At 48.6% G+C, this 21321-nt stretch overlaps 1 protein-coding gene across 3 annotated transcripts in view; it reads right to left on the reverse strand.

Moving 5' to 3' along the window:
- The window catches only part of Tbc1d8 (TBC1 domain family member 8), a 112844-nt gene that overhangs the window by 13006 nt on the left and 78517 nt on the right, over positions 1-21321 (reverse strand). For all 3 annotated transcript variants that reach the window (XM_046440301.2, XM_046440302.2, XM_058578314.1), the window contains exons 6-13: positions 14440-14647; positions 12328-12525; positions 11600-11773; positions 9921-10071; positions 6996-7210; positions 5426-5543; positions 974-1259; positions 105-234 (exon numbers count right to left, since the gene is read on the reverse strand). In XM_046440301.2, the coding sequence (XP_046296257.1) occupies positions 105-234; positions 974-1259; positions 5426-5543; positions 6996-7210; positions 9921-10071; positions 11600-11773; positions 12328-12525; positions 14440-14647 (1480 nt within the window). The remainder of the gene's footprint in view (positions 1-104; positions 235-973; positions 1260-5425; positions 5544-6995; positions 7211-9920; positions 10072-11599; positions 11774-12327; positions 12526-14439; positions 14648-21321) is intronic.

Genomic DNA, 21321 nt, shown 5'->3' on the forward strand with positions numbered 1-21321 from the left:
GCCCTCTGTGTCCAGACAGGAAACAGGAAGTAGCCCAGGAACCCTCCCTCCACGGCCATCTCTCAGGCATGCTTCCTAGTGGGAAGGGGCAGGGGCTCAGGTACCTCATAGGAGTCCCGGATGAGGTCAGCAATGTCAGTCACAGGGTAGGGCTCCCGGTCATCAGAGAAAAAGGCGTGATGGCTGCCAATGGGGGGCCCCGGGCTGTCTTCATTCTTGATATGATCTAGAAACCTGAGCACACCTCCAAGCTAAAGGCCGCCTCTGCCCTCCTCTGAGCACCATCACCCACCGCCTTCCCTCCCAGGGGCATGAGATGATGCCAGCGGACTTTCAAAGCCCACCGCCTGGGAGGAGGGCCAGGCAGCAACTTCCACGGTCATTTCAGAAAGAAGGAAAGACACGCTGAAAGCCAGGCTTGTCCACCTTAGCCCTATGGGTAGGTTTCTGGGGTCCTGAGACTCTCCAGTGCACTCGGCACAAATTCTGTGCACACGTGTAATTGTAAGCTTCCCATGTTCTGAAAAGAAACCCCCTACTAAAGTGCTGATCAGCCAGGAGCTGGGCCTGTCCTGCTGTGACTTTGATTTCACTGTCACCAGCATGCGTACATAAAGTGTCAGAAACCTTCAGTTGGAAGCCTGAGGCTAGCATTTCCTGGTGTCCCCAGCCCTGTTCAAGGCCACCGTAAGTCCATCTAATTTTCTTAGAGAAAAATATTTAAAGTCCTATCCTCCTGGATTTGCACTTGGTGACGAGGGTAAGAGAAGGTGCCTCCTTTACCCCATGCCAGTGACAGCACTCCACAGTGGACTGGCTCTGAGAGACCACAGGGTGACAGGTACGGGGCAGAGTGGAACAGAAAGCATCCACAGGCTGCGCACCTGCTGTTGCTCCTCCTGTGGTCACCCAGAGTCCCAGCTGCCACCTACCCCACCCCCAGCTGGCCACAGGGGGAGTGGCCAGGGCCCACCTGCTGAGGATCATCAAGGCCTGCCCATCATCCTTGCTGCTGCACAGCCCCTCCGCGTTGGCTTCCAGAACGGCCAGCCCCAGCTGGAAGATGGCCTTTATCCCATCGTAGAAGAAGCAATCGACGACATTCACTGCGCTCTCCAGAGGCATGATGTTGAGGAACAGAGTCAGGAACCACGACAGGGAGACAGAAGCCAGGGCCGAGAGATCGTTCATGTGCTCCGCCAGCTCGGGGAGCTGCTCCTTGATGAGCTCCTCGAAGACAGACTGGTCCACCTGAGCCCCTGCAAAGGGAAACCATGGGCTCACACTCTCCAAAATGACCCTGAAACTAAAGTTATTATGAGATGGGCAGGACAATGACAGAAAGAATCCGAGTCCAGAGAAGGACTCACACTAATTTTTGATATTTTAATATTCTCCAGTGCACTTTACCTTTCAACAGGTAAAATAGTATTTTCCAGAAACAGTGCTTGCTCAACTATATCGATATGAAAAGGGAGGGGGCTAACCCCTACCTCACATCATACGGAAAGATGCATTTGAAATGGGTGGTAGACTTAAATATGAAAGTTAATACTATAAAACTGCTAGAAGAAAATACAGGAAGAAATATATTTCTTAGGACATTAAAAACACTAAGTATAAAAACAACCATAAACTGAACTCCAGCAAAAACAACACAAAAACCCTGATGTTCATAAAAAACACCACTAATAAAATGAAAATTTAAGTGTCAAACTTGGTGATAACACTTGCAAAATATAAACCTGACAAAAGTCTTGCATCCAGAAAAAGAATTCCTGCAACTTAAGACAACAACCAATTTGCTTTTTTTTTCCTACAAAGATTTATCTTTTAGTTGTAGGTGGACACAATACCTTTAATTAATTTTAAGGTGCTGAGGATCAAATCCAGTGCCTCATGAATGCTAGGCTCTATCTCTGAACCACAACCCCAGCCCACCAATTTGCTTTTTGGTAAGCTAAAGAGCTGAACACTCAAAAGCAATAAATGGTCAATAAGCACAGAGAAATATCCTAAAAATCATGAATAATAAGAGAAAAGCAAACTAAAACCATCATGAAAAATACTACTTCCAACCCACTAGCATGGCTAAAATTAAAAAGATAATCCCAAGTATCAGCAAGGACACAGAGCAACTGGGACACTCATATACAGTTGATATGAGATCTATGAATATATTAAATCCTCTTCAAAAACTGACAGTTTCTTGTTCCAACATGCATCTAACCTACAACTCAGCAATTCTGCTCTCAGGTTAAATAAGTATCCAAGAAAACTAACAATATGTATTTACAAAGACTTCTACACAAATGTTCATTGCAACTTTATCACAGCCCCAAGCTGAAAGCAACTCAAACACCTATCTACAGGTGACTAGACAGTAAAGTATGGTATGAATGTAGTGACACAGTACTCAGTGACAGGGGAACAAACTATCAGTGTACCATGAAGGTGGACACCTGTCAAAGACTATGCTGTGTGAAGGGAGCCAGAGTAGAGTTCATTCTCCATTATCACACTGGTCCAAAGTTCAAGAGCAGGCTGCGTTCATCTATGGTGACGGAAATCAGTCTGGCCAGACCCAAATCTGGCTCCAAAAACAAGCTGGGCAAACCTACGATGCATGACAGAGTGTGTGCCTAAGTGACCAGGAGAAAATCAACCACGGAGAGAGGTTTACACGGGGGAACACTGGTTGTGGAAACCCACCTGGCTTCCCCATCCCCTTCCAATCCAGCTGCTTGCAGGACAGACTGCGAGAGAAGCGCCTGACCAGGAATTTGAAAGGGCTGAGTGGGAGAGTTTGAGTTTGGAAATTGAATCAGAGATCAGGAATCGTGGGGTCCGCAGGCAACTTAGTGGGCTAAAGACAGGCTCCTCCACCACACAAGTGGAACCCAGAGGAGACTTCTGGGGTGCATTCTTCCAGTGTGGACTGGCAATTGCTGGACTCTGGAGGTGCACTGACTTAAAATCTCCAGACCAACTAGCATTCAGCAAAGAGACTAGAGCACACCTGGCCTACAGCCTGCATCCAAGAGTTCCTCCTCCAGGGCTAGCCCTCTCACCCCCCACAGCCCCACCCTGACGGGGAACAAGCATCATACTCCCCACAACCCACCTCACCCTGAGAAGAGAAGCTGAGAATGTTTTGAACTCCAACACAAACAATAGTTCAATGTTTCATCAAGATCTTTTTTTCTTTTTACTTTTCTCACATTTCTACCATTTTTGAAATCAATTATTTTTCATGCAACAGTTTACTGAGGACTAGAATGTCTGAATAATATATTTCAGTTTTGTTTTGTATTCTTCTTACCTATTTCTAATTATTTTTTCAATTTTTGTTTTATATGTACTTTTCCTCTCACTTATCTGTTTCCCTTGATTCTCTTTTCTCCTAACATCCAACCTCTATTATTCCCTCTCACTCTTCCCATAATTTTTTTTTTTTTAATCTTTATTTTTTAGTTTTTGGCGGACACAACGTCTTTGTTTGTATGTGGTGCTGAGGGTTGAACCCGGGCCGCACGCATGCCAGGCGAGCGCGCCACCGCTTGAGCCACATCCCCAGCCCTTCCCATAATTTTTTATTTCTATCTTCTCTTCTCCTTCCTCTTAAACATCACATCCTACACCACTTCTGTTCTTTGTCCACCCTCTGAAATTGTACACCCCTGTGTAAACTTGCTTTTACTGTAGGCAATAACTGACACATCCTCATAGTAGGAGCTGTCTGTCTGGTTTAAGGCTGGTTATCCTTTGCTGTGAATTGGTTGCTGTTATTATTTGTCTCCCTCCTAAAGGTGAGGTACTAGAAACCTTCAGGGGTACTATGGTGACAGAACTATGGTGACCGAACAGTACCAAGCCTTGCCTGTGGCAGGGAAGGGAAGAGGATACTTCCTGGAGGTGACAGAATGTCCCACCCTGTCTTGAGGCAGGGTCACACACTATCACCGAGAGTCTAGCACATCACTGAAAAGGAGCAGTCCCAGCAACTCTCACCAACCAGCAGTGGTGACACCCAAGTTCTCTTTCTTCCTCGTACTCTGTCCATTACGCTGCCTCCACGACATGAAGTGCAAAGGAAGCACAGCAACTAGCCACCCAGCCACGGAAGATGGCCACTGGCCCCAACCTCCCTACCGGGGACCACACACACCCCGCCACCACCCCAGAAGTCCTCACATCTTTTGGTTCTTAGGATACAGTTTTCCAAAGTATGTTCTTCCTGTCTTGCCCCCGGTATCCTGTCAGCTGCCAAGTTCTGTCAGCTCTTTTGTTTCTTCTGTTCCCAAACTGTGACCATAATTTTAGGCTATGTCTGTCTCTCACCTGGACACTAAATAGTGTCCTGAAGAGTACCACCTACCCCAAACAGTTTTGCTTTTCCCACTAGGAGGCTGCTAGACCACAGAAATGGACACTTTCAGACTGTGACCAACAAGTCAGAGGCTCTGAGTGCAGGACTACAGTTTAGCCTAGATCCCTGCTGTGGTCTAATGTGGCTTAACTCTGTCCCCCTCCCCACAAAGGCCATGTCCCCCTCCCCACAAAGGCCATGTCCTTGGTGCACAGGTGGGATTAGGAGGTGGAAGCACCTTTAAGAGGCGGGGCCGAGTGGGAGGCTCTTAGGTCACTGGGGATTCTGACCCTTTGGTCATCCTCACAAGAGGGCTGTTATTCAGGAGCAAGCCTGGCCCCAGCCAGCTCTGCTTCCTGGTTTGAGACGTGACTATTTGCTGACATACGCTCCTGTCATTACCATCCCCCACGGGGCCCTTACCACAACTGAGCTGACATGGCACCATTCCCTTAAACCTCCAAAACTGTGGGCCACTTACTTCATAAGTAGCTGCCTCTGGTGTTTAGTTATAACAACAAAAAACTGACTTGTATCAGTCAGGCAGCAACAGACTAACTTGTTTACAATCTCCTTATTTAAGTGGGGATGTGTGTTAAGTGTGGGTCTCAAGGATCTTGGGCACCATCCCACCCACCTCTTCTCTAAGGGAACAGAGGACTCCTCCACCCAGTTCCCCTGGTGGCCAAGGGGGCACCTCCTCCCTTTCTAGGCCACTGCATGAGTGAAACCCACTCTCATTGTACACTGTGACTTGCTCTTTGGGCCAAAGAACTTTCCTTTCCTTCTTGTAAATTCAGCTTCCCACTTAAAATCATGTGTTTTTGATCCAAACTCCACAGGTATTTCTAACAGGAACTCATTCCAGTTACCTTATTTCACTAGAGGACCTGGGTAGAGAATTCCCCAAGTTAATTTTGCAAATTCAGGAGTAAGCTGTGTTGTGCAGTGCCGCTGAGTGGCCCAGAGGGATCTCATGAACGGGGCTGAGGATGGCTGCCTGCGCAGGCTGTCCTTCCTCCCCAGACCAGAGGAGCAGGAAGGGAGATGGCTTACCGATCACTCGGTGGTTGAAGTAATCAGGCAGCATCCGCTCACATACAGCCACCAGCAACCAGAAGGCCTCCTCCTCCTTGGCATACAGCAGCAGCACAGAGGTCAGGATGTTCATGGACTGTGGAAGGCCAGAGGACAGGCCATCACAGAACAGGCCACGGGATGCCGCGAGATTAGAAACCCACCCGCCCAGGGCTGGGGGTGTAGCTCAGTGGCAGAGCACCTGCCTACCATGTGTGAGGGCTTGGGTTCCCCCGGAACACTACCAAAAAAAAAAAAAAAAAAAACATGAGAGCACTGGGTGCAGTAACACATGCCTATGATTCCAGTTGCTCGGGAGGCTGACGCAGGAGGATCCCGAGTTCAAAGCCAGCCTCAGCAATAGCGAGGCACTAAGGAACTCAGCAAGACCCTGTCTCTATAAAATACAAAATAAGGCTGGGGATGTGGCTCAGTGGGAAAGTTCACCTGAGTCCAATCCCCACTATAAAAAAAACAAAACAAACAAACAAAAAACCCACATGAGCCCAAATGGTCCACAAGAGTAAAGATTTTAGGGGGAGAGACCCAGTGTGCCCCAACCATACTGACACATGGGGCATGGAATGACCATGGTGTGACATTCTTTCACAAGAAACACTCAGTTGAGCAACTGGGCACCATTTGGTCCCTGTCCCCCACCTGGTAATGCTGGATTTAGCTGTGATGTGGGGTTAAATCAAATCCAGATATTCTATGTTCAGACAGACAGACAGACACATAAAACTGCATTTACCCATCAATTTTGCTTACTTACAGGAAAATGAAATTTAAAATCTTAAATTTTTAAAAGTCAAAAGCCTCTCTAATCCAATCTTATGTTGGGTTTCTGCTGTTTACATTTCTTTCTTTTTGAGTTTGTTGTCTACAGCCTTCCAATCAGGAAAAGGCAAGGTGTTCCTCCTACCCCCATTCACATTTCCTGAAGCAAAGATATCTGCCCTGACCATCTATTCCCAATTTGCATGACCATTTCAAATAACCCCTATGATTTCTGTAGAAGTCTAGAAGTTCCATTAGCCCCTTCTCTTCTTGGCTGGGTCTGAAGGGGCCGTAAAGGTGGCATTGGCCTGCCTGACACAGTGGCACACGCCCATAATCCCAGCAGCTCTGGAGGCTGAAGCAAGATGACTGCAATTCAAAGCCAGCCTAAGCAACTTAGCTAGACCCTTTCTAAAATAAAAAAATAAAAAGGTCTGGGGATGTCGTTCGGTAGTTAAGTGCACCTGGATTCAATCCTGATACCAAAAAAAAAAAAAAAAAAAAAAAACCCAAAAGGCACTGCCCTGCCCCTGGAGAGGGGGAAGGGGGGACAGTGGAGGAATTTTAAAGTCTCAAATTATCTGCAGTGTGACTAGACACGGATGCTTTCTTTCAGCCCTTTTTGGGCACATTCTTTCAGGGAAGGGACCAAGGACTGTGCCTTCACAGGACAGTCGCCAGGACTAGATGGCTGAGAACAGAACCGAAGCCCCAGGTTGGTTGACCAGATACAGACTGAAGGCCTCTGTGCTCAGCACCCCCACTTCACCTGGCAGTAGCCAATCTTGGGGTTCCGGTGGGCGTAGGCTGTCAGGACCCTCCTCAAGGCTGCGATTCCGGTCTCGTTCTGGAAGGCAGGGTGCTCGGGCAGGGAGCGGTGCAGGTCCCGCTCGATCTCCTCGGTCACCAGGCAGCACCGTCCCAGGGACTCCTCCACCAGATTCCCATAGTAGCCGGGGTGTGAGGCGAGGTCCGTCACAGCATCTGGAGGTGCGAGAAGCAATGTTTCAAGGAGAAATGACGACCTGTCAGGGGACCCCAGTGGGGTCTTGCTGCTCGGTGAGGGCCATAACATACCTTGAGAGCACACACAAAGACGTCACTGCTGTCACGTGGCCTAGTCCAAAAGCAAAAAATAAACAGGGGAAAAGAAGTCTTTTCTAAAAAGAACCTTATGTAAGGAGGCGGGGGAAAAAGCTCATATTTGAAAAACTTTAGGCCAGCTGCAGTGGCACAGTGCCTGTAATCCCAGAGACTCAGGAGGCTGAGGCAGGAGGACCACAAGTTCAAACCCAGCCTCAGCTACTTAGCGAGGCCCTAAGCAACTCACTGAGACCCTGTCTCTAATAAAATATTTAAAGAAGCTTGGGAGGTGGCTGGGAATTTGGCGCCCCTGGGTTCAATCCGAGGTACCAAAAAAAAAAAAAGAACAACTTTAGGGCTAGAGGCAGGGCTCAGTAGTAGTGCGTGCAGAGCATGTGCGAGGCCCTGGGTTTGAAGAAAATTACTTTATTAAAATGCTTGTAATAAGCGGTACTCCTTGGTAACAGGAAGAGCATATATATGGATGCACACACAATTTTCACAGATTAATTTAACAAAGTTTTAAGCACCCACGTGCAAAGCACACAATTCCAAAGAAACCAGCAAGCTGCCTGCAGGAACCTCAAAAGATGGAAAGCTGGGCGGGGCAAGCAAGCGCAACATCTCCTGAGCCAGACCTCTAGTGGGCAGGTGGCTTTAAGGGCTGCAGGACTCCTCAGAGTGTCAGGGCTCCTCCACCCACTCATCCACCTGCACCAGGGCATCCCTGGGCCCTGGGGCTGGAAGCAAGGTGGGGCTCTGAGGGCAAAGGGAACAGAAATGCACCCAGTTCTGCCTTAGCTGATGTCTATGGTTTTAAATTCTGACTAGGTTTAGTGAAAATGCCTTCCCTTCCTCACCCTCCCAGGCCTGACGATTCCCATCACTCCCTGCGCTCACAGGCAACACCCGCCACAGACACCCGGTTCCCTGAACTACAGCAATCCTCCCTCCACAAAGGAAACCTCCCATCCCTAAGAAGATAGTCCTTCATGAATTGATGCTCCAGTGCCCCATATCGAGATCTGAGAATACAGCCCTATGTGAAAACTGTGTGCCTGTGTAGGTATATTAAAGACCCAGAGGATACAGAGCAGGGGCATTAATAGGTGGCAGCTTCAGATGCTGGGATTGTAAGTAATGCTACTGTTTCTTTATTCCTCTATCTGTTATTTTTCCACTATAAATATACACTGTGTGTGTGTACGTGTGTGTGTATGTGTTGTGCTGGGGACAACATGCTAGGCAAGCTACTTCCTCAACCATTTTTTAAAAATATTTTTAGTTGTAAATAGACACAATACTTTTAGTTTTTATTTCTTTTAGTGGTGCTGAGGATTGAACCCAGTGCCTCACACACGCTAGGCAAGCATTCTGCCACTGAGCTATAACCCCAGCCCTAAGCTCAACCATTTTTGAGACAGGATCTTACTAAGTTTGCTGAGGCTGGCCTCTTATTCGTGATCCACGAGGATCACATGCCTCAGCCTCCTAAATAGCTGGGATTATAGGTGTGAACCACTGCATCAGCTATCCACTGTAGAGTGAATATACTATACAGAACTTATATCAAATTTAAGATAAATTTAAAGGTAACTTTAAAAAGGAAAGATTTTAGTGGCACAACTCTGGTAGGCAGTCGCAGAAACCAGCTGGGAGGCATGAGGGGTGATGACTCAGCAAGGAGGACAACAGACAGTGCCAGATGCGTGCCCAACAGTCCAACGGCACGCAGTGGGCAGAGACCTCTGGGGCAGGAAAGGGGAGGGGAGACAGGAGGAGAGGAGAGCGAGCAGGGTAGGGATGCTAGCAAGAGGCGGACGGAGGGAAGGCTCCAGCCCAGGAGAGCAAGTGAGGAGGGGGCAGGTCCCCGGGCCCACCACCTGGGGCCCTGCTGGGTCATCTCGGGAGGGGGCCTCACATGCCGCCGCTGCACCCTGAAGGCACAGCAGACCCCACTGGCTGGCAGGGCCTTCCCCTCCTGCCCCTGGGCGCCAGATGCTTTGCCCAGTAGGATGGACCTGCTCATGGCGGATGCAGACGAATGCCTGCCCTGCAAGTCCCCAGAGAAGTCTGGCCCCGTCTCAGCCCATCCATCAACAACATCCTGATGGACTCCCAGATGCTGCCCAGGGGCCTCAGCCAGAGGAGGCCATCTCCACATGTGTCAAGTGGTGGAGGAGGAGGAAATGGACAGAAGGGAGACCTGCCTCTTTGGATGCCACATATTTCGACAGAGGAAGGACGAAGAGAAACGGCCTAGAGGGGTTTATTCAACACCATGGCGCTGACAGCTCTGGGCTCTTATGTAGCCCACTTCAGAGTTCGTGTCCTAAAGCGACTTCACTCCAGATTTCCTTGACAGATTCTCAGCACTAAGGACAGAACTGCAAAGTCTCTCTTAAAAGGACAGAAGATGGCTTTTGCCTGGGCCTTGTGGAAGAGCACTGCCGCCCAGAGTCTCGGGCCTCGACTGGGTCTCACAGCTGACCCAGGAAGGGTCCCAGGTACACGGCTGACCCAAGATGGGTGGCACTGCCCACCCTACACGGCTCACACGAGGTGTTCCCAGGTCTACTCCAAAAACAACATGTGACCTCAAGACACTTACCTGAAAAAAGGAGCCAGAGCTTTCCGCGTAGGGACTCAGGGATCCCCATGGCTACCAGCTTCCGGATCTTCTCTGTGCGGAACATACACACGGTCCTGCCGTACTCCACAAAGTGGTCACTCCACAGGCTTATTTTGATCTGTTCCCTGGACTGGAAAAGAAAACACTTGTAAATGTACAAAGAAGCCCATCCTCAACTTGTGGAGAAAACAAGGCCTCTATCTACTGGGGATCTTGGGTGGCAGGAAGCTACACCCGTTTTCGGAAAGTACATTTGAACCTCTAACTCGGCAGAGGACGCCAAGATGGACAGCCCAGCACCGGCCCTCCAGAGTCCAGAGCCCAGTGGGAGCATCTACACAAAGACAAAAAATCTCCCTGGCAATGTTGATAATAAAAATAGCCGGGCACAGTGGTGCAGCCACTTGGGAGGCTCGTAAGGTCAAAGCCAGCCTCAGCAATAGCAAGGCTCTAAGCAACTCAGTGCGACCCTGTCTCTAAATAAATACAAAATAGGGCTGGGGATGTGGCTCAGTGGTCGAGTGCCTGAGTTCAATCCCTGGTACCAAATAAATAAATAAAATACACCCACACAAATACTAAAGTAGCACAGGTCAGACAGGAGGATGGTGGACTGGGGGACATTAGGGAACCCTGGGGTACTGAGATGATGAAGGCAACTGCTCAAACACAGGCCAGCTCAGGTCACGGGGGAGCAAGAGGCATCACAATTTGCCCTGAGCTCCCTGACAGCCAGGAGGAAAATCTAAAAAGATTGCTCTCAGTATCAGAAATAAGACAGACACTATTTCTCTAGATGACTGAAAACATTTTATCCCTTGAGGGCAGGAATGGTTAGGGCTTTTAAATAAGATATTTACAAGTGCTTTTAATAATCTGCATTCTCCAGTAATGGGAGAAACACATAAGCCTAATATTTTCCTGCACTTAGGAAATTGTTTATGAATTTAAGAAATAATTTATCTATTGACATATTTATTGTTATGTAAATATGCAGACATATATCAATATATGTATAATATATATAAAGCAAATGAAAAGGTTCAGTGTGGATAAATAAAATTAACAATGATTACACAGGAGCCTCGGTGACAGAGAAGCCACGTGGGGTAATGAAGTCTGCAGCCCCACCTGGTCCCCATGGTTGTGACATTGCCAGTGCTGTAGTCTCTTAAGTGCCTTTTGTAGTCTATTTACCAAATTGGAGTCTCTTTGCCTCACATTTTCCATATAAAGAAAAAACTATAAATGTAGCAAAAATAATTTTAGTATTTAGAGGACAGGCGATCCTTTGTTCCCGAGGACACACAGTGGGACCCTGTGATGTGAAGTTCACGGGCGCTACTGGCTGGAGGGAGCAAGGCCTGTTGTGGAAACCCACAGAGCCAGCATGGCCAGCTGCCCAAGCCCACACAGCAAGACAGCACAGAGCCACTGGAGGACCTGGGGAAAGCCGGCTCCCCCGCTGCCTGAGCCCTCAAGGGACCCTCGAATCTTATGCCCATGAGGAGAAGAGGGAAGAGGTGCACGTGCTGCCCCAGGCCACTGGCCACCTCTCTACCCTACTCCTCGGGAGCTGGTGCTCAAGGTGTCGCACCCACCGTGGTGGTCACTGCCCAGCCACCAGTGGCACAGCAGGCCAGAGCGGCCTCACCCACCAGACGGGAGTCGGGGCTCTGGCTGCCCGACTGCTGGAAGACGGCGGTCAGGGGCCCGGGGTGCAGAGGTGAGCTCTCGTCTTCATGCTCCTCACTGCTCTGAGAGGACACTATTTCGAGATCCCCAAACTTGTGGCCACTGCACAAGCTTGTCGAGTAAAACACAGGTGACGTCTGTCCAGCCAAAAACACAGGAGAGGAAAACATACACCATCATTAGGTATTAATTAAAAATGCATTTTAAAAAATATATTTCAAAGAAAGTTCTAGAAGGTGAGGCCCTGGCAGACCCAGGTCTGTTTCTGTAGCCATCCCACCATAAGGATGATGGAGCACCTTTCTCAGCAGGTTATATCTGTTCCCACCCAGGGTGTGGCAGCACCCCGCAACCTGCGAGGAAGGAGGGCGCCCAACAGTCCCTCCAGCCCGACACCAACCTAGGCAGCAAACCACCAGCCCCACAAATCGGGGGGCACCCGCTCAACCTTACAAGCTGTGGGGCGACTCCCAGCAGCCCCTGTCCTATGTAATACCCACGCAGGACACCCAGCACACCAAAGGTGACACCAGATTGATGCCCCTGGCCACCGGAGACCAGTCATCTCCAACACATTCTCCCTCACACGCGAATGGTCACCTTTCTACACATGCGCTTGGAGCCCATTGCCCCAGGGGTGTGAGAGAGGGACTGTCACGTCAGGAAAAGCCACCATGCTGCATGCTCCTACCATGTCCTCGTCACTGGCTGAGGTGTCATAGTGCACAGGGTGGTTGGCGTGGACCTGTTTCAGTCTCTCAAGCAGGCCCTCCACCAAGTTCTCTCTGTCCTTGAGCTCGATGAACTGGAAGGCCATCTTGCTCCTGATGCTCACAATGATGGGGTTGGGCAGCAGACTGGTGTCCTCCATCTTCTCGATACTCACTACCTGGTGCAAAAAGTGGCGCACAAAGGGGAGGTGCTGAGAATGAAGCTGACCATGCGTTCTGTGCACGTACAAGTAGGTAACAACGCCTCTCACCGTTACGTATGATTGCAACACACTAACGAAAAAACTGTCTTAAAGACACAGAAGTACTGAAAAAACAAGGGAGGCAGGCCTCCACGTACATGCTCATAAATTATCCTAAGATAGAACAATGGCAATAAGGACCTGGTGCAAGGAAGCATCTGTCACAATCACCAAAAGGTGGAAGCAGCCCAACCTCCAGGGACAGAGGAATGGATAAGCAAACCACGGTGCAGGCTACCATGGAATATTATTCAGCCTTCAAACAGAAGGGAATTCTAACATATGCTACAAGGTGGATGAATCTTAAGGACATTATGTAATGGAATAAACAAGTCACAAAGTGACATGCTGTATGAGTCTACTTACAAAATGGTTAGAAGGTAAATTTTATGCTATGCATGTTATCAAAAGTATTTATTTATTTATTTTTTACTATAGAAGTCATCTTGTGGATTTCTTGCTCCACTGATAATAATACTTGCAAAATGAAGACATCTACTGCAGAATAATAATATCATGGTGGTGGGAAATCATATGAAGGAAAAAAAGTTTTCTAAAGAATCAGGCTCAGGGGCTGGGGTTGTGGCTCAGTGGTAGAGCGCTTGCCTCACATGTGCAGGGCCCTGGGTTTGATCCTCAGCACCAATAAAAATAAATACACGAAATTGAGGTATTGTATCCAACTACAACTAAAAAATAAATATTTAAAAAGAAAAAAAGAATCAGGCTCAGGACCTATGCTACAGGAAGCAAGACCCAGAGGTCTTGATGTGTACGGCAGCTGTGGCACCATCTCAGCAGAGATGCCTGAAGCCAAGGACTGAGTGGCTTGGATGTAGCAGTCAACTCAGGTTGCCCACCCTCCCATTTCCAACAAGAGAAGCATAGCCCCATGGGAGGGACTGGAGCCTCATAAAAGGAAGCATTTTTAAGTTTTTAACTAAAGTTCCAGGAGAGTATGAAAGCCAAACAATTTGCCATGTATTTTCAAAAGGTGAAGCTTTTATAGTTTGCCTTTTTCTTTTTTTCTTTTTTGGCAACAAAAGGGGAGGATCCCTTCCTAAGAGCTGTTGGAAAAGCTTTAATTACTAGGCATGTACTTTTTAATAACAGCTTCATCAATAATGTGGAGGTTGGAGTATGCTCTTCTTCCCCATCACTTCTAGGCAACTTCCAGGTTGCCATAGCAACAGCAGGAAAAACAATGGCCAAATGGGTAAGGGTGTAATTCAGATCTTCTTCCCTCCTAAAGCCTGGTCATCTAGATATCCATCTTTAGAAGGTGAGACAATGCAAACGTCCCCACTCCCTGTTCCCCATCTCACAGCCCAAGTTGCTCTGGCTATGATACGGCTTGAGTGTGTCCCCCAAAAGTTCTTGTGTTGAAAGCTTGGTCCCCCATGGGGCAGTATTAAAAGGTGGAAGACCTAGTAGGAAACAGCTCTCAGAAGGGATAGGGGACCTGGTTAGTTCCCACAGGAGGGGCTGTTATAACAGAATGGTCCCTCCCCATTTTCTGGCTTCCTGTCTTACCATGTGATATTTTCTGTCTTACCATGTGATCATCCTGCCTCTGGGATACTGTCCACCATGAGGTCCTCAGTGGAGTTGACCTGGCACCACCTTCTTGAACCTCAGGACTGGGGGCTAAATAAGGTTTTTCTTTTGTTTTTAATTTTTTTTTTTTTTTTTTGGTTAGTAAGCGTACCCAGCATTAAGCATTTTGTTTTCGTTTTAGCAACAGAAAATAGACTCCATGACACGGGTTCAAATGACAAAAGACCACCTCAGAGGTGCACAGTAGGTCAAGAGGTGAGAGGCAGGGTCTACCTCTCGGAGCGGAAGGACGACATGGCAGCAGCCATCTTCTCTGCTGGCAAAGCAGATGTAGCTGTCAGAGGCAAACATCCGCCCCGCAGTGTGGCAGCGACTGAAGGGTGTCCAGAGGGAGCAGTCCACCACAGCACGCAGCTTCTCCTTTCTTGGCAGCCGGAAGAAGGCTCGGAAGAACTCGTTCTGTGCTCTGGCCTCCAGGTCCCTGGGGACAGGTGGGGAGATATCAAAAAGAGGTGGAAAAATGAGCAGAAACAAGACTGAAAAGAAAGACACTTTTGAATTCAATGCACAGCTTGACAGTTTAGTGACTGGAAAAAAAAAATGTCACACCCCTCCAGAGCCTGTCAGCCCCACAGCCATCCAGATTCATAGCCAACCTTCTGAGCAAGTACCAGGAGCAGGGCACACTGTCCCCACCAGGAAGAATTCCATGAACTCCTTCCCGGTTTGAGTAACTTTGAGAATTACCACAAAAATGGCAGAAAATCCAAGTGTGGAAAAGTCAGATGATAAGTGTAACAGGTGTCGGTGAAGAGGCGGGGAAACTGGAGCGCTCACATGATGCCAGTGGGAAGGTCACATGATGCATGCACCCTGGCAAACAGCCAGAACCCACAGAGGCTAGAGTGGACTCACTGCCTACCTGGAAAACCTCCTCCTGGGTGAGCATGCCTAACAGAACTGAGAACTTACGTCCATGAATTGCACCCAAATATTCACAGCAGCATTATTCACAGCCAAAAGGTGGAAACTACCCAAATGTCCATCAGCTGATGAATGGATAAATAAAATGTGGTACCTCCCCTAAAACAGGGTAGATATTACTCAGCCATCACAGGAAAGAATGAATGGAAGGAGCTTGGGAGCCTTAGGCTGAAGGAAAGAAGTCAGACACAGAAAGACCACGTGTTGCCGGATTCCATTTATAGGAAATGTCAACACAGGAGTTGACAGAAAGGAAAATAAGGAGCGGCTGCTCATGAACATGAGGCTTCTTTAGGGGATAAGAAAATGTCACATTGCTGTGGTGATGACTACAGGGTCCCCTGGATACTGTACAAACCTGAACAGCACCCTCCAAAAGGGCTAATTGTTCATATGTGACTATCAAAAATGGAGCCGATGACTGGATAAAAAAATGTGGTATATATACACACACACACACACAATGGAATATTACTCAGCAAAAACGAGAATAAAATCATAGCATTTGCAGGTAAGTGGATGGAGTTAGAGAAGATAATGCTAAGTGAAGTTATCCAATCCCCAAAAACCAAATGCCAAATGTTTTCTCTGATATAAGGAGGCTGATTCATAGTGGGGTAGAGAGGGGGAGCATGGGAGGAACAGAGGAACTCTAGATAGGGCAGAGGGGTTGGAGGGGGAAGGGAGGGGCATGGGGTTATTAATGATGGTTGAATGTGATGATCATCATTATCCAAAGTACAGGTATGAAGACATGAATTGGTGTGAATATACTTTGTATACAACCAGAGATATGAAAAATTGTGCTCTATATGTGTAATAAGAACTGTAATGCATTCCGCTGTCATATATAAATAAAATCAATAAATAAAGATCACACATTGCAATTAAAAAAAATATGGAGCCTGCCTTTTCTCCAGAGGAGCACCAGGGAGCAGTTCACACGCTGCAAGAACAGAAGGCGAGGTCCCTCAGGATGACCCCTAAGTCCCTGAGAGCCATCACGTCCAACACATTTACATTTAAATCTGAAAAAGTTGCCCTCATAGCAGGTGAGGGTAGAACGGTGGGAACAGGGCCTGGGGAGAGGATGACCAGTGGTTTCGAGTCAGAGAAGGGGCAGGAAGTTCAGGTGTGTGGGAGCAGAGCAGGGGACCACAGGTACCAACCCCATGCTGTGCACTTCAAAAGCTAGACGAAAGGATTCTGATTTTTTTCACCCTAAAGAAATGATGTTTGAGGAGAAAGTTATGTTTGACCTGATTTAAACTTCACACAACGTATAGAAGAATTCAAACACCAGAGGATTTCGTATACACATGTACAATTCTTATGTTTTTATGTATCCATTTAAAATAAATTTAAATAATCCAAATAAAGTGAATTGGACTATTTAAATTTATTTATGTTGTCCCCAAAACACACTGGCCACATGGCTTTAAGGGAAGTACAGTGGAGGCTACTCCTTCACACGTCTTGCTTCTGGCACCAATGAATTCCTTCCTCGGGGGACAGTTCCCTTTCCCCTCAGGAGATGGTGGAGCACACAGCGTGAAGTGGCACTTGAAGAAGTCATCAGCACAAAGCCGGCAGCTCGACCTGAGCTAGAGGGGCAGGGGGGCTCCTATCTGCTGCCACCCGAGTCCTGAAGTGAAGAGCGAGGTGTTCAGGAACCTGAGGCCTCCTGAAGACGGCAGCTTCCTTTCCAGTGCCCCTGCCGCCTCAGCTACCAGCTTGGTTCCTGGGCCTCTCTGTGTCCTCGGGGCAGCTGGGTGTTCTACACACCCAGTGTCCACTGTCCCTCTGGGCACATTTGGTAACCAGAGACCAGAAACCTCCAATACAAAAAAGAAAGCAGAAGAAGAACTTACAACCTGCTTTCTTCCCCTTTCTGTAGAAAGCAATCTGCTGCCACTTATTAAGCATGTGGGATACACATAGTGACATTTCTAGCACAAGTGAAGTGAAACAGTGACCTGGTGAGAAAGCAGCTCTTCGTGGAGACCAGAGATCACCCTTTAAGTTCCCAGGCAGGTGGTAGTTTTGATGCTGAATGTATCAATTCCCTTTTCTGAAACCCAAGCTTGCTAGCCACAACTTGCCTCTCAGACCTTCTGTACTTAGAGCCTCTGCTTCTCCTCCATAGACAAGCCCACACCCCAACACTGAGAAGGTGGAGCTGACAGATCTTCAAGCCAATGCAGAGGCACCCCCAGAGGACAGAGCAGCTGTAGCCTGGTGCCTGCAGTGCTGCTGTGTGCACAGGACAAAGCTGTCACACCAGGAGAGCTTCAGCTGAAACCAGCACTAGAAGGTGCCACAAACCACCCTGACTTAGCACACACCACTGGATGAGCCTGTAATCTCAGTGGCTCAGGAGGCTGAGACAGGAGGATCACAAGTTTAAAGTCAGCCTCAGCAAAAGTGAGGCACTAAGCAATTCAGTGAGACCCTGTCTCTAAATAAAATCCAAAATAGGGCTGGGGATGTGGCTCAGGGGTCGAGTGCCCCTGAGTTCAATCCCCAGTACCAAAAAAAAAAAAAAAAGTGCTGATCAGAATGTGAAGAAACAACTGCAAGTTTGTTGATGCTAAAATTAATACATATAATCTCACATGCCAATATGCAGGAAGTTCTAGACTACTATGAATACCTTTCAAAACCCCAAGTTTAATTTCTAAGACTTCAGACCCAATAAACTTAGATGAGATAATTCACTTGTTTTTCTACAAATCCAGACAATTTGTCCCTAATGGTATAGGTAAACATGAATAGAAAACAGGTTTCCTTTCTCTTCTTCCATCAACCTTAAAGAATGCATTTAGGAAGAACTCCATCTGGGTCTCACATGCCAACTCTCACTTCATCTCTGGGCTCGGTGCACATACATGAGCCTGCTATATGTCTGCCTAAGGCTGCGTGGAGGCCAAATGCTTCCCAGAACTCAGGCTGTGCTGCAGGCTGGGGCAGGTCACCTCCCCTGTTAGATCAGCATTTAAGTATTTCCCATTTGCACACTAGATGAGATAGCTGAGCCACCACCCCTGCCCTTCTGGAATAAGGGAGGGCCAGAGGTCCTCTGAGGTCAGTCTGCTTCCTACAGGACACACAGAGGTTCTTCCAGTGGCTCTTAATTATGTACCCACCCCAAATTCATGCACTGTACACTTGAACCCTGGGAAATGCCAAGGATAAGCAATCCAGAAACAGGCAGAAAGCCCAGCCACACGTGGTGTTCCTCAGAGTCCTAGTCGGCACAAAAGAGTCTCATTTATCAAATGTGTGTGGCTCGAGACGTCTTTCCTGTGATGGCAGATGGCAGGATGCTGCTGCCATGTGCCCCCTTGTACAGCACACGGCGGGGAGCCCAGGACCACTTGCAGGATGGGACACAATGCTCACCTACCCTCAGACAATGGGTGCCATGTGAAGGTGGCCTCCAAGGACACCAGAGCCCCCTCAATTACTTTGGAAATCCCATCTACACCTTGAAGAGACCAGGACCTTGACAACATAGGGCATCTGCTGTGGTCTAGATATGAGGTGTCCCCCCCCTCCAAATCTCCTGTCAAAGCAGGAACATTCAGAGGTGAAATGATTAGATTGTGACAGCTGTGACCTATTCAGCCCCTCCTACTTTGAATGGACTAACTGGGTGGTAAGTGTGGGCAGGTGGGGCCTGACTGGAAGAGGTGGGTCACTTTGGGCTGCCCTGGAAGGGTACATGTTCCCTGTGTCCCCTTCCCACCTTCCTGCCATTCTCCTTTGTCCCCCACTAGGCATGGCCTCTTCCATCTAGCCATGCTTCCCACGTGCTAACAACGGAGCAGTCCTTCTCCATGACACCCTTTTGCCATGATGTGCTGCCTCATCTTAGGCCCAGAACAATGGACTTGGCCATCTATGCATTGACACTTCTGAAATCATGAGCCCCAATATCCTTTTCCTCCCCTAAGCTGCTCTTGTTAGGCATTTTGGTCACAGGGACCCAAAGCTGACTACAGAGAATCCATACAAAGGTTCCGTCTTCATGATCTTCCAGCCACCCTTCCCCAGAGACAAGCACCTGAGCAGACCCCCAGCAGCTTCAGAGCTGTGGTGGGGGAGATGCGGCCTTCCCCCGAGAGGTGGGGCTGGCAGGGCTCAGGGGCCCCAGAGGTGTCTTACTGCTCATGTTCACAACAGCCAGATAGAAGAGGACATGGCTGGTGAGGGAGGGGCCAAGGAGACTGGCAGGAAAGGGGATGGGTAGGCGGGGGGAAGACTAAAGTGGGGTGCAAAACCTGACAGCCAGGGATGAGGGTGCACTGCTGAGGACACTCACCCCTGGCGGCCACTGCCCGCCTTACACACCGACAGAGAGAAGGTTTACTGTGGGGAAGTTTCCACTCACCACACTGAGTTTCCTCCAGCATTTCCGGCCAGTCGGAACAGATGAAAGCAGATTCAGGAGGATCATCACCTCCACACCTCCGCCCCCAAGACAGCTGGGCATCTCATTCCACCCACCGTTCCAGCTTCAGGATATGTTTTGTTTAGAAACATCAGGATCAATCCACTTATCCCCCAACCCCTCCCCTCGGTCCCTCTGCCACCTGTGCTCTGGGATGACAACCTGAGAAGCCCGGGGCCAGATCACTTTGTACTGTGAGCAGCGGATGAGCCCTGAGCCTGCAGCTCTCCCTTGTCCCATCCCAGGACAATGACACACCAGCTCATGCTCTCAATCCCCTGCATGTATGTGCCATGCTCTGTCCTGGTCCATAAGTCCCATTGGAGTGACCAAGGGACAATGGTGACTGATGGGACATCAGATGCTGCCTTATCTAGTCCATGGCCCCACGGGCACTATTTGAAAGCTGTTATCTGGGACGGAAAGTGAAAGGGGACCAGCCACAGAGGGCCTGGGGGGCATTCCAGCATGTCTGCTGCATCCTGAGCACGAAGAGCCTGTTTTCCTAAACTTGGCGACCTGGGCTCTCCTGGCAGGAGGCCACATGGACTGTCATTACCTGTTTAAACCAGCGTCACCATGACAACAGCTGCAGAGGAGAACCAGCACAGGGCTCTGCTTTGGGAGGAAGTCACTGACCCGGGGGTTGACAGCTGGGGGCCAGAATCCCACTCCGAGCCCCAGGGTCAGCCCTGGGTACCGGTGGGCACTCCAAGAACCTTTGTGTCCTTTTCTCTAACAGAACCCAGAGTAGAAAGTGGGGGGAGGTTGGGGCAGCCTTGTGGAATTACCCTGAGTTCTGCAACGAGAATGAAGACTGCCGGCACCGACCATCTTCCTTCCAAAACACGTGATTTGCCAGAAGGGAGTGAGGTGCTACAGATCGTCCATCTTCTCCTTTTTTCCTCACTTTGCCCCAAACCCAAAATGCCACACCTGAAGTGGAGCTTCAACAATGGTGAGGACATCACCTGAATCCTGCTGCCTGTGGGGCCACCAGCACACACTGGCCGTCAGCTGTCAGCTGGCCTCCCACGCCTGACACTAGCACAGGAAAGGATCAGGCTTTAACTAGCGGTGGGTGTGAGCCTCATTATGCGTACACCCCAAACTCGCTTTCTCAGGCTGCTAATGTGTGTGCCTTTTCATTTTTAACAGAGCTTTCTCAGCTGGAGTCAAAGGACTTGGATACCAACTATCTCAGGGACACAGGAAAACACACAGGACAGCATGGCTGCCACCATACTGGGTTGTCTCAGGTGTAGACCATATTAGGGGTCCTGGAGCCAAGAGGGACATGAGCCCTTGGGATTAGGAATCAAAACTAAATGTCAGAGCCCCAAGAGTCTCTTTCATAAGGAAATGACACCAAGAAACACTCCATCTTCCAAAAGAACCGTCACATCATCAGAGGTGACCCCAAACCATGTGGAATTCATTGGAATCTTACCAATTTTGAAAAAACAAAAAGAAATCCACCAAGAACATTTCATTTTTTTTTCTTTTTGCTCACTTGGGGCAACACATGATCAGTTTGAAATAAACATGCAGAGCTGGAAGGGATCTGAGGTCTTTCTGAATACACTAAACGCTAAGCATGGCTGCTGTTCATGGACCACTAATTAGGAAGACGCACCCCTCCCCCGCCACGTTCCAAAGAAAGTGCATGTGTTTAGGGAATAAGAGATCTTCTGTTTTTAAAGTGATTCTTTGTATTA

This window comes from Marmota monax, unplaced genomic scaffold (assembly GCF_021218885.2).
Source record: "Marmota monax isolate L192 unplaced genomic scaffold, Marmota_monax_Labrador192_F-V1.1 WCK01_AAM20220418_F8-fsc00210, whole genome shotgun sequence".
Lineage (NCBI taxonomy): Eukaryota > Metazoa > Chordata > Mammalia > Rodentia > Sciuridae > Marmota > Marmota monax.